We start from the raw sequence: 15,304 nt of genomic DNA, 5'->3' as shown, positions 1-15,304 counted from the left end.
TGGCGTCAGGACATCAAAGGCAACGGGCTTCGGTATGACTCAGTAAAATGATAATGAGAGCGTTAATAACTTTTATTCTTATTGGTTCAGTAAGCAATCTTTATCATTCCGCCGTGACTCATGGGACGACATTCGTAATGTGCTGCCAAAGTCCTCGGCGCATAAGTTAATCCCTTTTTGATAATCATTTGTTTAGAAAGGCTTTTCACCATGAATACCCTATAAGTGATCATGCACAAAATTTTTTCTATGCCCCGGATACATCATTCATAAAGAGGAAGAGTCTTATTGAGGGAAAAAAAATTGTTTTGCACCTGTAAGACTTCTTTCTAGGAATTCTGCATTATTCGCTTCAGATTTTGCGTTGATATACAAACAGTGCTGATTGGGGATAATGACAGAAAATTGCAGAGACTATTGAAAAAGTTTGAAAGTGTTTACAAGTGGGAAACCTTGAAAGCAAATGTGATTTTGAATACGGTTATTATGGTAAAGGAAACAAGGAAGATGTTGGAAGCTGGAATCGGAAGATTCACATAAGTATTGGGAAGTAAATATTTTGAATCTTTGTAGAAAGACAGACGTGAGTCACAGAATAGGTAAAGTAAGGACTGTAGAAGGATATGAGCAAAAGGGACGTAGTCTTGGATTGTTGAACCAACTCTTATGTATAGAAATGAAGTATGGGTGATAAATGTAAATAAAAGGAGAAAGAATGATGCCCTGGAGATCAGTTGTGTAAGTAGTATATGTGGCATAAAAATAAGAGAAAAGGTGAGAAATGTGGAAACACAAAGGAGTGCTAAAATGGCTTCTTTAGGTGGAACAATGGGTCAGAGAGCTTTGAGATGGTTTGGTCTTGTGGAGAGAAAACAGAACGATAGGTTGGTGGAAAGAGTATATAGCTCAGGTGTTTAAGGAAGTAGGAGGAGAGGAATATATAGATATGGCTGAACTGACAGCGTGGACGCGCTATTTTTCAAAAAAGAAGGAGCTTCAGCGTCCAGAAAGGGAGAGACTTGGCTTATTGTGATTAGGGATGTTATTGCGCTTCTGATGAGCCATCTGTGTCGGTGTATGAGGTGGATAAACTTGTGGAAGTTAATTACACTTCTGAATCATCCACAATTTGTTAATTTACAGTCATTCTAAATGGATAAGCATTTTAACTCCATTCCCTTTTTTCTGCCCTGTTAACGTCATTAACCACTCAAAAGATTGAAGCATGGACCTTATTGATGTGATTCCAGTGCTCACAATATATATATATATATATATATATATATATATATATATATATATATATATATATATATATATATATATATATATATATATATATATATATATATATATATATATATATATATATATGTGTGTGTATCTATACACTGTTCAGGATTACGAAATAGACCTAGATCCAATATCAAAAGTTTAATTGGTTGATTGAGATGAAGGTCTCTGATTGCATTATCAGATACAAACTTTACAGGGTTTATCTTAACTATCCAGGTCAAAGCAGTAGAAGTTTTAGATGCGGAAGCTCTATTTACACATGCACACACACACACACACACACACACACACACACACACACACATATATATATATATATATATATATATATATATATATATATATATATATATATATATATATATATATATATATATATATAATCATCATCATCAGGTTAACATTCTAATCTGACTGAGTTTAAAACTAGGTAAAATTTACAGATTCACGCAATTTCGAAGAGATTTTTCCACTCTAAGCTTATTAAAATAAAAATAAAATAATTTTAGTTTTGTGATTATGTACAGTTGACAATAATTCCAAATACCTCAGGCTAAGTAACCAAAATCGATAAGTGAAGTTTTGTCGTTCTTCAGAAACAACAGAAATGGCTAATCATGAAACATGGACAAATTATTCATGTAATCTGAAAGATGTATGAAAATATAAAATAGCCTACCTGCGTATAAATAAAACTAACAGTGTAGTGCATGGTGAATATAGAAAATGTATTATGCGTAAGTACGTCTCTCTCTCTCTCTCTCTCTCTCTCTCTCTCTCTCTCTCTCTCTCTCCGTGAGCACGATAAGAATCCCACTCACCTGAATCTCTGCAAATGTCTGTAAATCCACTCGGTAACGTCCTCCTTGAAGACCTTCCTCTCGACCTCGAGGTCGGTCTTGTTGCCGGCGATGACGATGGGGATTTCCTCGTAGTCGGTCCTCTGCTCCTTGATCTCCTCGATGCACTGGAGAACCGTCTGAAAGGACTTGCTGTCACTCACCGAATACACGATGAGGAAGGCGTGCGCGTTCGCGATGGACAGCCGCCTCATGGCCGGGAACTGGAAGTCGCCCGCCGTGTCGAGGATATCCACCTTCAGCGTGATGTAGCCGTTGTCGTAGTCCCTGTTGTACAGGTCCTCCACCGTGCTTTTGTACTTGTCCGTGTACTTGTTGAAGAGGAACCGGTTGATGATGGAGCTCTTGCCGACGCCGGCGCCGCCTAGCAGGACCAGGCGGATGCGGTGCTCGTTGTCAGACATGTCTGGGACGTGGTTGGATGGAGTGAGATACGACTTCGAGAGGTGGACCGGTGACGCCACCGTGAACCGTCGATGGCGCAGGTACCGCGAGAGAAGGAACCGGAGACTCAAGTGGTGATGGCGCGATCTCCCTTAGGCCACATTGAGGTCTTCTGAAAGACAAGAGAGAAATTCCTCAGTAAATTATGCCTATTTTTGTTCTTTTAAAACAGTATCTTACTATAGAAATTCGCCTGATTGAAGAGCAACACAGTGAATCATAACAAGGCTTGTAAACAAATAAATATCATTTCCTTCAAAATAACGCTTTCCCAGGAGTTATTAAACAAATGGATTATCTTTCTTAAAAATTGTTTTAAAGACTCCTACCAATGTGTGTTTTGAGTATAATGATATTTAGGAAAGTAGCATTACACTGAAAGTTTTTTGAATCATTTATATGATTCTTTAATATGAAATCTAAAATGGAAATTGTAAAGAAAATGACTGAATAAACTAACAGGCGATACAGATTATCAGAATTACGAGTTCCAATGACCAATTTTCCAAGTATATGTCATACAAATGGATCCATAATCCCTGCAGTTTCAGGGCATTAGGACAAGAGTATCACGTGATCCCTTATCCAAGGACGATATTCAGTTTCTGTTACGATCTCCCAGGACCTACCAGGTGCTACTGGGTCATCGAATCTACTAACTTCTTTTTTTAAATTCATTCTTCTGTTTTTCTTCACAGTCACACCTTTCAGTCCTCCTTGAAAACAGAAATGGGTAGCCTTAATTCCCCTTTTCATCTTTTGTCATACAGGAAAGTAACTAAGAAACAGTTTCCGAAGTCTCTCAAGAGATGGTGAAAGTAACTAAGAAACAGTTCCCGAAGTCTCTCAAGAGATGGTGAAAGTAACTAAGAAACAGTTTCCGAAGTCTCTCAAGAGATGGTGAAAGTAACTAAGAAACAGTTCCCGAAGTCTCTCAAGAGATGGTGACACCTGTATGCAAGTAATCATTTAACTATGACGAAACAAGGGTGGATCAGTTACAAAAGCACTTATTATCTAGTTAGAGAATTTTCTCCTTTGGTCACGTTTTAATTTTGAGGGATCTACAAATAAAGGGTGCACCTCATTATAATTGCGAGGTGCGGACATTCTGCACTGAAAAACTGTCGTGAAATAAGATGGAAATAAAAGGGAATTATCTGCGTTCTTTTCAAAACTGAGATGAAATAGAACGCCACGAAAATGAATTACTGCGGCATTTCACTCGAAAGCAAAATGAGAGAGAGAGAGAGAGAGAGAGAGAGAGAGAGAGAGAGAGAGAGAGAGAGACCTTCCTTTCAAGACAAAAGGTCGCCTCAGCTTATTCTTATGCCTTATTACAGATTTCTTATAAAGGAAACTAAAAGCTACAAAACACACAAAGAAAAAATTGAAATAATTTGTTTTTATTTATAACTGAGACGCAACCAGTTTTAGGTCTCGGTAAGTACGCTGCCTGTGTCTTTTAATTATTGGAATAAAAAATAATAATAACAATAATTGTAATAGCAAATTGTGACAGTAATATACACGCAGAAAAAACCGACGGTAAATTCTACTCACCGTTCTAAATTATTAATATCATAGTACGAGAGAGAGAGAGAGAGAGAGAGAGAGAGAGAGAGAGAGAGAGAGAGAGAGAGAGAGAGAGAGAGGGCGGGTTTGCTAAAATATACCACCATTTACTTTAATGAGAGAAAGGAAACCCGTATAAACGGAAGTATACATCATTTGATATAGTAGATTTTTTCCTATAATTGCTAAGTCCTTTATCAATACTATCCGCTTCTAAAGTTGTTTTATAATTTTCAAGGAAAGAGACGTTTACGTTTAATCTTCAGTAATATTAAAGAACAGGAAAGGATTTAGGATGATAAGGATTTAGGAGGAAAATAAAAAACATATCTCGGAGTTTCAATTTCCGGGGCACTAAATCTTCCTCAGAAGATACAGCGCTTGTTAAAATGCTACCACGCTCTCTAGAGCTCCTTAGGAACGATACCGGATGTCCCCTCAATAAATACGAGGTCGGGTAAGGTCAGGTCAAGTCATTTCTTGCTTTACGTAAGATCTGATTTGTGCCCAGACAATAATTTGAGACTGGATTCGCGATAAACCAGACAGCAAGTTTAGAACCGGATTCTTAATAGAGGAATACCCAGGAAAGAGGGAAAATAAAATGATGGAAACAATGTTAGGTCAGGTCAAGTCAGGGAAAGTGTCAGGTCACTTCTTGCTTTACGTAAGAACTGATGTGTGCCTGGACAGTAAGCTGGGAACTGGATTCGTCCTCAGAAAGTAATCAGAAAATAGGAAAATGAAATGAGATCTTTATAATCGAATCCATCTTTTGAAAGTCCCAGTACCATTGAAAGAGAGACTACTCCCGGCTCAATTTGCCCCGAGATTCGGAGGACTGAATTTCGAATTTCTTGACGTTGTTGGGGGCCTTTGGAGGAAATTAGATGTTGAGGGATCCATACCACTGAATTTCCCGGGTTCTTGAGAGTTATTGGGAATATTGTAAAGCTTATTAGATACCGACATTTGAGTGGGGCGTAATTTCCATAATCTGTGACATCCGTAAGGAAATCTGCTGAAATATTGGGCAGGGATGTTTAGGAAATACGTCTTGGAAGAAGGAGAGTAATGAGCATGAAGCTGCTGTTCAATTGTGAGAGAATTTTAAATATTTTTAAGTGAAAATCCTTTATTTATAATAAGCCGCATTTCAGGAATAATAACTAAAGCATAAATGATTTGTTCCTATAATTTTTTTTTTCGCGTAAAGATGAGGATATTCGCTACTTTCAGTCCCCGTAAGGTGTATACCATAAGTACATTATGATAAGTGCAGTGTGTACAAAGATACTTTATAGTGACGAGGGCAAATTTACAATTCAAAACCAGAGCATGCCTAAACTTTCTGTTACCTTTATGCAAATTCATGTACGCATTATACCACTGCACGTGAGCATACCATGGAAGACTCAACGTCCCCAGATATATATAGTTGTATAATGATGATTACAATACTCTTTCAAATCATGATACGTTTCACAGCACAAAGGCAGGGAATAAAATTCCTCCCTGACCTCCACCCCCCACCCCCTAACTCACCTGATATCCAGAGACCTAATGGGTGGGTGGTGGAGGGGTGGGGATAGGGGCTGGGGAGACGGGGGAGGTTAACCCCACAACCCTCTGGATGAGTCATCAGCAGGAAAGTGATCGATATGATTTTACCTCCTGCTTCGTCGAGTCATACATGAGGATGTTTGTCCGAGTTTGCTTCTATTTTTTTTTTTTTATTCTTTCGTCTTTTCTATTCTAGCTGGACGATAAATAACAGATTGCATTGTGCGGCATGCGTTTGATCTTCGTCAAGGGGGGTTACATAATAAAAGGTGATTTTTGTCGGGGGCCTAATTCCTGTCGAAAACCGGATTCCAACTGTTGTTCGCCTTTGTCGCTCGGAGGGAGGTAGAAATTTCACACCGGGTAAGCTAGAGAGGGGAGGATATTGTGGGCGGATAATAAAAGACGAAAAGAGGATATCATTATTATGTATATATATATATATATATATATATATATATATATATATATATATATATATATATATATATATATATATATATATATATATATATATATATATATATATATATATATATATATATATATATATATATATATATATATACACACACACACACACACAAAAACACACATACACACCGCCCACTTAGAAAGTAATTTAAATTCTCATTTCCATTCTCGTCTCTAATTTTTCCCCCATAAATCTCAGCCACGATAGGGAGCGTCATTTCCCTCGAGTAAAATCGTATATCCCTCTCCATAACTACGGGAGGACGCTGGATATGAGACGTTTGAAACCTGAGCATACGATCTCGCGGGAGGAATAAAATTTTGACTCATTTTTCGGTGACTGGCGACGAAATTTGGGGGCCATCTCGTTTGGGAGAGATAGTGAGAAATCATTTTAGATTTATTTTTCTCATAATCTTTCAAGCATTATTACTCTTTCTCTCTCTCTCTCTCTCTCTCTCTCTCTCTCTCTCTCTCTCTCTCTCTCTCTCTCTCTCTCTCTCTCTCTCTCTCTCTCTGTATTTATATATATAAATTTATATATGTATATATATATAATTATACATATATTTATGTAATATATACATATATATATACACACACACACACACATATATATATATATATATATATATATATATATATATATATATATATATATATATATATATATGAATGAATTTTATCACATCACCATGATTCATATGCAAGCATTAAGCTACAAACGTCCTATAATATCAATTCACTCTACCTCAGGAATAATATATTTTCATATACATGTTACCCGAGAGAAATTTTCTAGTTGATAATAAGTTCGTCGTCTCGTGGGCTCGGACCACGGAGACGAGGAACTTATTATCAACTAATAAATTCCCCTTCGGGTAACATGTATATGAAAATATATTATTCCCGAGGTAGAGTGAATTGAATATTAAAGGACGTTTGTAACTTAATGCTTACATACGAGTATATATATATATATATATATATATATATATATATATATATATATATATATATATATATATATATATATATATAAAAGCATGAAGAATTAGAGAGGTTAAGAGGTTATTGTGGCTGTTACAATTACATATGTATCTGGTAAAAAGTGACCCTTAGATTCTACACACACACATACACACACACAAACACACACACATACACATATATATATCGTGTATATATATATATATATATATATATATATATATATATATATATATATATATATATATATATATATATATATATATATATATATGGAGTGAGAGAGAGAGAGAGAGAGAGAGAGAGAGAGAGAGAGAGAGAGAGAGAAAACGAAACCTGTACGAAGGGAGTTTTTGAAGGGAATCAACTGCACGAGTATTGCGTTTGTGACTATCATTAACTTATCAGGAGGATAACAACAAACAAGAGATTTTTCAAATTATTTTTTTTTTATTTATGAGTTTATTCACTCACAGATATATTCATGCAATAACCAAATCGAAAAATTAAACTATATTACTTGAATTTAATTTTTTATCCAGCTGTCAGAATTAAAAAAAAAACAGCAGATATTTCTTCGTCTCGTTTTTAACTGCCATCTTGTCACACTCGCCAAACCATTCTTTCTAGGATTTGCACTGAAGTTCGGTAGCCAATTTATTCTGTGCATTAACATACGCACATATTTATCATCTCTCGCTTGTATATCTAAACATGCATTTAACGCGTAAACACGCCCACACAAACAGATCTTCCACTGAACACAAACAAGCAAAGATTCTCGATTATCGGCTCAAGGGACCAGGCAGTAAAACCAAAGGAGGAAAGCGACGACTGGAGATGAAAGGCTCCGATAAAAATGAAGTTATAGAGAGAGAGAGAGCAGCGATCAGCCGACAAACGAGGAAGGTAATCGCACAGGTGGGCGAAGCAATCACGTCTCCAATATCCAAGCCATCGCTCGGCAAACAGAGACCCATTCTACGATACGCCGAGGTTTTTGTGTTGTGTCTCTGTGGCTCTTTCGTGGGAGATGAAGAAAGCTTTCGTCCTCGGCGTATAAGGAAGCGTTTTGTTTTGTTCAGTGCCGTGAAAGAGACTGGAAAACAGATCGACGACAAACAAAGATTTGACTCAGGTGAACTTTAAAAGTATCAAGCTATCAGTAATTCGCAACTCAATGTTAAGGTTAATGAAATAATGCAATAGATTAATACAGTTTGCTCCAGAATACAAATTCAAATAACCAATTTTACCAACTGCTAAAAAGTAAAGTAATGGGGTATTCTTCTCTTGATCGATAAACTTAAAGATAATGTCACTGGCCCTTCAAGTAATCCTCCCTTTTTCATTCTACCAATTATTATTTTTATTTTTCTCTCTGCCATTCTATAGCAAAATTTACTTAAAATTCTAATCACTCAAGAGCATTCTTTTTCTCTTTATTGTCTTTGCTTTTACGTGTTAGTAAATAAAAACAGAAACTATTCTTTTAAGAGTAATGAAAATAATAACAGAAAACAGTTGACTAACTCCGGAAAATACTGCTTTTTTGTGATTTTAACACAGATCATTTTACAGAGAACCCAAGAACCCTGTCTAAATGTATTTTGGTAAATTTGCTGATTCAGCAAACATCGTCTGTTTCCTAGTAATGGATTTTGATCACGATAAATTGTGTCAAGATTTTCGTGGTTGAAACTTGATTGATATGGCATATTGATATGGTAGCTAACAGGAAATAAGCAGTAATTAAGTACTAAAGTATATATAGAAATATATATATTCATACTGTATGCATATATATATATATATATATATATATATATACATACATACATACATACACATATATGTATACACACACACACAGTTACATATATATATATATGACTAACATATATATATATGTCTATTATATATATATATATATATATATATATATATATATATATATATAAAGAAAAGTTACAAGCTGTCTGGGACTAACAGTCTTCATTGTCTGTTATATAGGTCCTGTTATTACACACACACACACACACACACACACACACGCACACACACACACACACACACACACATATACACATACACATATATATATATATATATATATATATATATATATATATATATATATAATGTATATATGTGTGTGTATACATAAACCTGATATCCGTGCCTTAGATCACATTCCTATCAAATTAGGCCGTCTTACCTGGGGCCAATAATTGGCCAACTGATGCCAGGCTGTGGCCCTCGTTATATCGAGGAACCAGGAAGTAACATCTTGTTGTTTGAGCAAGATTTTTTTCACATGATCATCAGTCGTTTGTATGAAATAGAAATTTTACTACAAGTTTTGGGCCAAGTTAAACAATCAACCAATTACTCAAATTTTCTGGAAAGTTATATGAGGTCCTGTGTTGTGTTTCTCTGTGCCCTCAGGAGTTAATTGACGTTTTGAATACGTTATGACTAAAATATCCCAACAGATTCTGTTTCGAATGAATTTTTATCAACATTAACGTTCAAAACTCAGAAAATCAAGATAAAATAATGATATCGTTAATTTATTTAAAGATGTCTTGTGAGAATATCTTTCTTCTGTCAGGCTCAGGATTAGATTATCTCGTCTGCCTGTGCGTTAAATATTAAATATCTATATTAATCTTGTTAATTGTTTATTATGGCGTTTCAGCAACCGAAACTTCAAACGATTTGCCTTAGTAGAAATTTATGAGTCATTTTTCAACACAATTTTCAAGTTAGTACATTATTAAAATGGGTTGTGAATTTTATCTTAGATATTAAACAAAATCGCATTTCAATGGTACATATTAACAGCATGTGTATTATTTAATGCAGCAAATACGAAAATAAACGTGTATCTGTCCATATATGTCAATATACTGAGCATTATCAATTAATTTTGATGGACTGAAAGACATAATCTGGCTTTCTTCCACAGAGAACATAATTTCCTTCAAAAATCAATATCTGATACCATGTTTTCACGAATCTCTCTCTCTCTCTCTCTCTCTCTCTCTCTCTCTCTCTCTCTCTCTCTCTCTCTCTCTCTCTCTCTCTCTCTCATTTCCTGCGCCGTACGAGAGGGGCGAGATCCCCTTTCTCTTCCCTTGTCCCTTTTCAATATGCCCTTCTCTTCGGTTATGATATAATCTTCTGCCTAATTTTCGTGGAAAATAACTTTTAAGAGGAGCGTTGTCAAAATGAACTTTTTGGAGTATTTTTTTTATTATATAACTTTTTAAAAGGACAGTGTGAAATGGATGTTTTAAAATGGACATTTTTGAAAGATCTTTAAAAGGACAGTGCTAAAATATTAATATTTCTCTGAAGACGAGCTGGGTAAAAATGCTTCCAAATATTAACTTTACTGAATTATCTTTGAAAAATAATTTTTTTTAGCAATGTCCTTTTTAAAAGAAATAATTCAACATAGTTCATATTTGGTTATTTTTTTTTTAAAGAATGTTGGTAAAATTCACTTCTTGCACGATACCTCATGTAATGAATTTTTAAAAGGGAAATCATAGTGTACTTTGAAAAGGGATTTTAGGAAATTGTCACGACCCTTCCAGTGAATCAGTAAATGAAGAGATATTGAAGGCCTAAAAAAAAATAACTAACTACACCCTCCCTTCCCCCCAAAACCCAACACCCAACAAATAAGATAGGAGCGTTGACACCTAACAGGCCGTGTTCATCAACTGAATTTGGAAATTCAAGTAAACCTTATGAAATTCTCGTTGCGGTCTCTTTCTCTCTCTCTCTCTCTCTCTCTCTCTCTCTCTCTCTCTCTCTCTCTCTCTCTCTCTCTCTGCTACATCGCTGGCATTCTTATCGATACGATAACTTTAAGTGAGTTAGTGAGCACGCTGGTAAAACTCATCGCTGGCAAATATTGTCTTTTATGATTCCCCAATTCTCCGTCACTTTTACTGACATGAACAATTCATGACTTTCCTCTCCAAAGCACGGCCGTTTTCTCGTCAGTCTTCAGGCGTTCAAAATACTTCTTTTTAAAAATATATTGAAATTATATCATTTTATGTTCTTTTCTGCCTTTTTTTATTTCGGTCGCCTACAAATATTAATTAAAAGATGATATTTTTTATAGATTTTTGGTAGTTTAAAGAAAGAATAATTCTCATGAATATGTTTTTTCGTGCAAGAAAATATAAAGTTCTAAATCGAATGAACGTATGGCAAGAGACATTTTCCTTTTCATAGTATATTAGATATTTTCTTTTAAATAGCATTGCCACCAAATATTTCCTTGATGGAATCGAAGCACAAGAAGGTTCTTGTTCGTTCTTAAGGTTTTTTGAAAAAGCCAATAGCATTAAAGAACAGTTAGGGCGAGTTACGTTCACCATCGTAGCGTCTAAACATGTTACATATAAAATATCTGGATAAATGATCGTTTCACTTAAATGCTTTCAACCTTTGGTCGAGAAAACTCCACAATTGCACTAAGAAGCAATAGTTAGAGAGGTTGGACAGCGAGATTGATGGAGAGTCATAGTACTCATTTAACTTAAAACCATATACACACAAAGGCACTCATAGAGTATTGAAATTTATTTTAATTTTGGCTAGCCATTTATTCAGATCAAAATTCAACGAACATGGAAATTAACGGCGCATTAACAGAGCATCTTCTGGTGCTCGATTAGTAATGTCTGGGTCATTTTATCGAAGCGTATCCTACAAAGAAAAAAAAATAATATTGAGAGGAACTTGAGGAGGGAAGCTTCGGTAAATAGCGAAAGTTGATAAACTTTGCCTGAGGTAATTAACTTGCCTGATTGGATGTCGTGGAAGTTGTTGCCACATACTGGGACGATATAGATTAATGAATGATTTATTTCATTTAGCCTGTTTCTCTCCAACATTCATTTTAGCGATGTTGTTTTGTTTTGCAAACAGAATTTTATTTCTGTTTTCAGTCGCTAAAGATATTAGCTCACGATTTAAAAATGTCCGTTTTAAAAGTTGGATCATTTTAGCTCACTTTTGACAATTTTGCAGTTTTCTGATTTTGGGCATTTCAGATACTTCAGTCATTGTCACCGCCATCATCATTGTCTTACTTCTTCCTCTTTATTATTATTATTATTATTATTATTATTATTATTATTATTATTATTATTATTATTATTATTATTATTATTATTATTATACTGAGCCATCTTAGTCTTCCTCGTAATCTTTTTCTCTTCCACGTCAGTAGTGGACAAAATCAGAACATTTCCCGTTAAGCGGCTGTTTAACTCTACGGGTTTCTACACCCGTGTTTCACTACCTTCTCTTGTACAGAGATTAAGCACTGCTTACAATGCTAACACATTTCTCTTTACCACAGTGTGAACATTGGACTGTCCAGTATTGACGTGGAAGAAAAAGGATTATAAGGAAGATTAACAAGACTTGTTTAAGAGAGGGTTACTTCCGTCTTATTATTATCAATATTATTTTTATATTACTGTTGTAATAAAGATTTGAAGCAATTCATTCGTGAAAATGTATTTAGACATGAACTTTCGTCACCCTGATCGCTAAGTAATTATTCACAGATGTATCTCTGAAGCGTTTCCATCAGCTAAATAGAAATTTCACTATAGTTATATTTATTATCCTTGCTATTTTCAATACTGGTATAGTATAGCGGATAATGGAAACATTATGCGAATGGTGGTGCTAGCACGAATGAAATGATCCTAGTTTCAATATTTATGACCATGTTTGTTTTTTGGTTCATGGTTTGCCTCGCATGTCTTTCAATATCAATATTCAGTCGATGACAGTAGGTGAAAGCTTTTGGAAAGGAAGGCTGATTGAGATGTATTGTGCAATTTAGACTGTCATGTCAACATGTCGAGCTCTAGGACACTTTCGGCCATTCAGTGCTCAAGATAATGTACTCAGTTACCTGACATTTCTCTTGGAGTAGATTTAAAATGTTATTTGGTTTAAATTAATTTAAGAATAGCGTGATTCAGTTTCAATTCCCCTTCCTGTGACTGTGATATGTGTCTCTATCCGACACTGTCTTCTCCAACACGGCCATATTGACAGCTTTCGTAACAACTAAACTCTCTCTCTCTCTCTCTCTCTCTCTCTCTCTCTCTCTCTCTCTCTCTCTCTCTCTCTCCATACACATTGACTGGTGAAAGATAGATCATAACTGACAGAGATTTTGAAACTATTTTAACTCTCTCTTTCTCTTTCTCTCTCATCCATTCATATGATCAGCATTGCTCTCTCCAGTGTTTGTAAAACATGGAACTCCCCTAAAATTCTTTACCCTATCAGAAATAGAATAAGGACTCATTCAGACCCATCATACATTTTGGAGTTTGAAGGATGATTTATGGCAAATTTTTATTCTTCAAATGTTAAGGAATTTTTTATTTTGACGCTACCTCTCTCTCTCTCTCTCTCTCTCTCTCTCTCTCTCTCTCTCTCTCTCTCTCTCTCTCTCTCTCTCTCTCTCTCTCTCTCTCTGAACATCTCGTTCTACTCAAAATGAAAGAAAAAGAGTTCATTTGTACAGACTTTAAAATAATTCATTATATGCAATATTATTATTATTATTATTATTATTATTATTATTATTATTATTATTATTATTATTATTATTATTATTATTATTATTATTATTATTGCCGAAGGGTTATTAACTTCCTAGTAATCATTTAGATTAGATTGAAAATGAGCATGACTAAAATAAGCATTATTCTACAGTTCAAAAGTAAAACACTGAAAATTAAAGCTACTCAAAAAGCAGATTCAGGGAATATCCATGATTTTTAAAACTAAAATTGATATAGTAGTATCTACATTTCATATCAGTATCAATGGTCACCAGATAATAAAAATTCTGAGATGTCTACTGGTGCTAAAATTTGCGAAATTCTATTTTTAGATTAGCCATTTTTTACGAAAAGAAAGTCTTGGAGGTTACTGGTCGTAAAGCGATTATATTGACATGAATATTACAAAATATGTTCTCGTATTACTCCAATTCATATAACTACTTCAGAAACCCACAAGGGAGCACAAAGGAAGGAGTAAATGACTATAATAAAGGAAAAGGTCAAAGAAATCTTGCAGTCCTTAAATCATAAAAAAAGTGAAAGGTCAGAAATGATTATTCCTTTTTTGCAGGTTCTAATCGAATGTTATCATTTTTTGGAAATTAATTACAAATGTTGATATAATTATATTCATTTATACATGATTGCATTTTAGTGAAAGCTGCAAGGTATGCTTCTAAAAACAAAGTCAAGTAAATAAATGAATAAATAAATGAATAAAAGAATACGGTAAGCCCATTTATGAATTTATTATGATGGATAGGATTATCAAATATTACACTTAATGAGTTCTCGAGCACTCGACTCAGTGACCTTACATTATATTTATTCTGATTTTATCAAAATGATTACCAGAGCCATGGTTTGCATCAGTGAACCAGAATAAGACTAAGAGCTTAATGCCCATGAAAAAATTATGATAAAAAAAATTCTAAGAGTGATTTACCTAAAAAAAAAAACATTGTTTTCTATCCACTTATTTCAACACTCAGGTAAAACCTCACGGCAGATTTTATTTTATAAACTCTTTTAAGGCTTTTTATTATATCAGTGCTGAAGGGCCTTTATCTTATCACGAAACATTTCATTAAAACTTTAGAAAGAAATATGAACTAATAAAAAAACCTTCTTAGAACGATCTGATAAAACAAAAAAAAAACTTTGTGTTCTATCCACTTATTCCAACACTCAGGCAAAACCTCTCAAAGAATTTTTATACAGGCGTTCAAGGTTTTCAGTTTAATACTGCTGACGTGCAAATATCTTATCACGAAACATTTCGTAAAAACTTTAAAAGGTGATCGAGATAAAAAGTTTTTTGGGAGTGACAGCCAAAAATAGCCAGTGGATTCTGAGACCATCGTAAAGATTGAGTGGCCCCGTAAATATGAAGAGGGAAGGCTGTTCTTGGGTGAATAATGTCTGGGGTTTTAGTTAATGCAAAATAATAAAGAATAAAAATTAGGAAATTTGTCG

General features: G+C 34.5%; 1 protein-coding gene across 2 annotated transcripts in view; it reads right to left on the bottom strand.

Annotated features, from left to right (window-relative positions):
* The window catches only part of LOC136854543 (GTP-binding protein Di-Ras2), a 261,584-nt gene that overhangs the window by 23,057 nt on the left and 223,223 nt on the right, over positions 1–15,304 (bottom strand). For both annotated transcript variants that reach the window (XM_067130889.1, XM_067130890.1), the window contains one exon: positions 2,118–2,712. In XM_067130889.1, the coding sequence (XP_066986990.1) occupies positions 2,118–2,560 (443 nt within the window). In that variant the 5' untranslated portion in view covers positions 2,561–2,712. The remainder of the gene's footprint in view (positions 1–2,117; positions 2,713–15,304) is intronic.

The sequence above is a fragment of the Macrobrachium rosenbergii genome, chromosome 29 (genome assembly GCF_040412425.1).
Source record: "Macrobrachium rosenbergii isolate ZJJX-2024 chromosome 29, ASM4041242v1, whole genome shotgun sequence".
In the NCBI taxonomy this organism is placed as follows: Eukaryota; Metazoa; Arthropoda; class Malacostraca; order Decapoda; family Palaemonidae; genus Macrobrachium; species Macrobrachium rosenbergii.
This window is presented reverse-complemented; position numbering and strand designations above follow the sequence as displayed.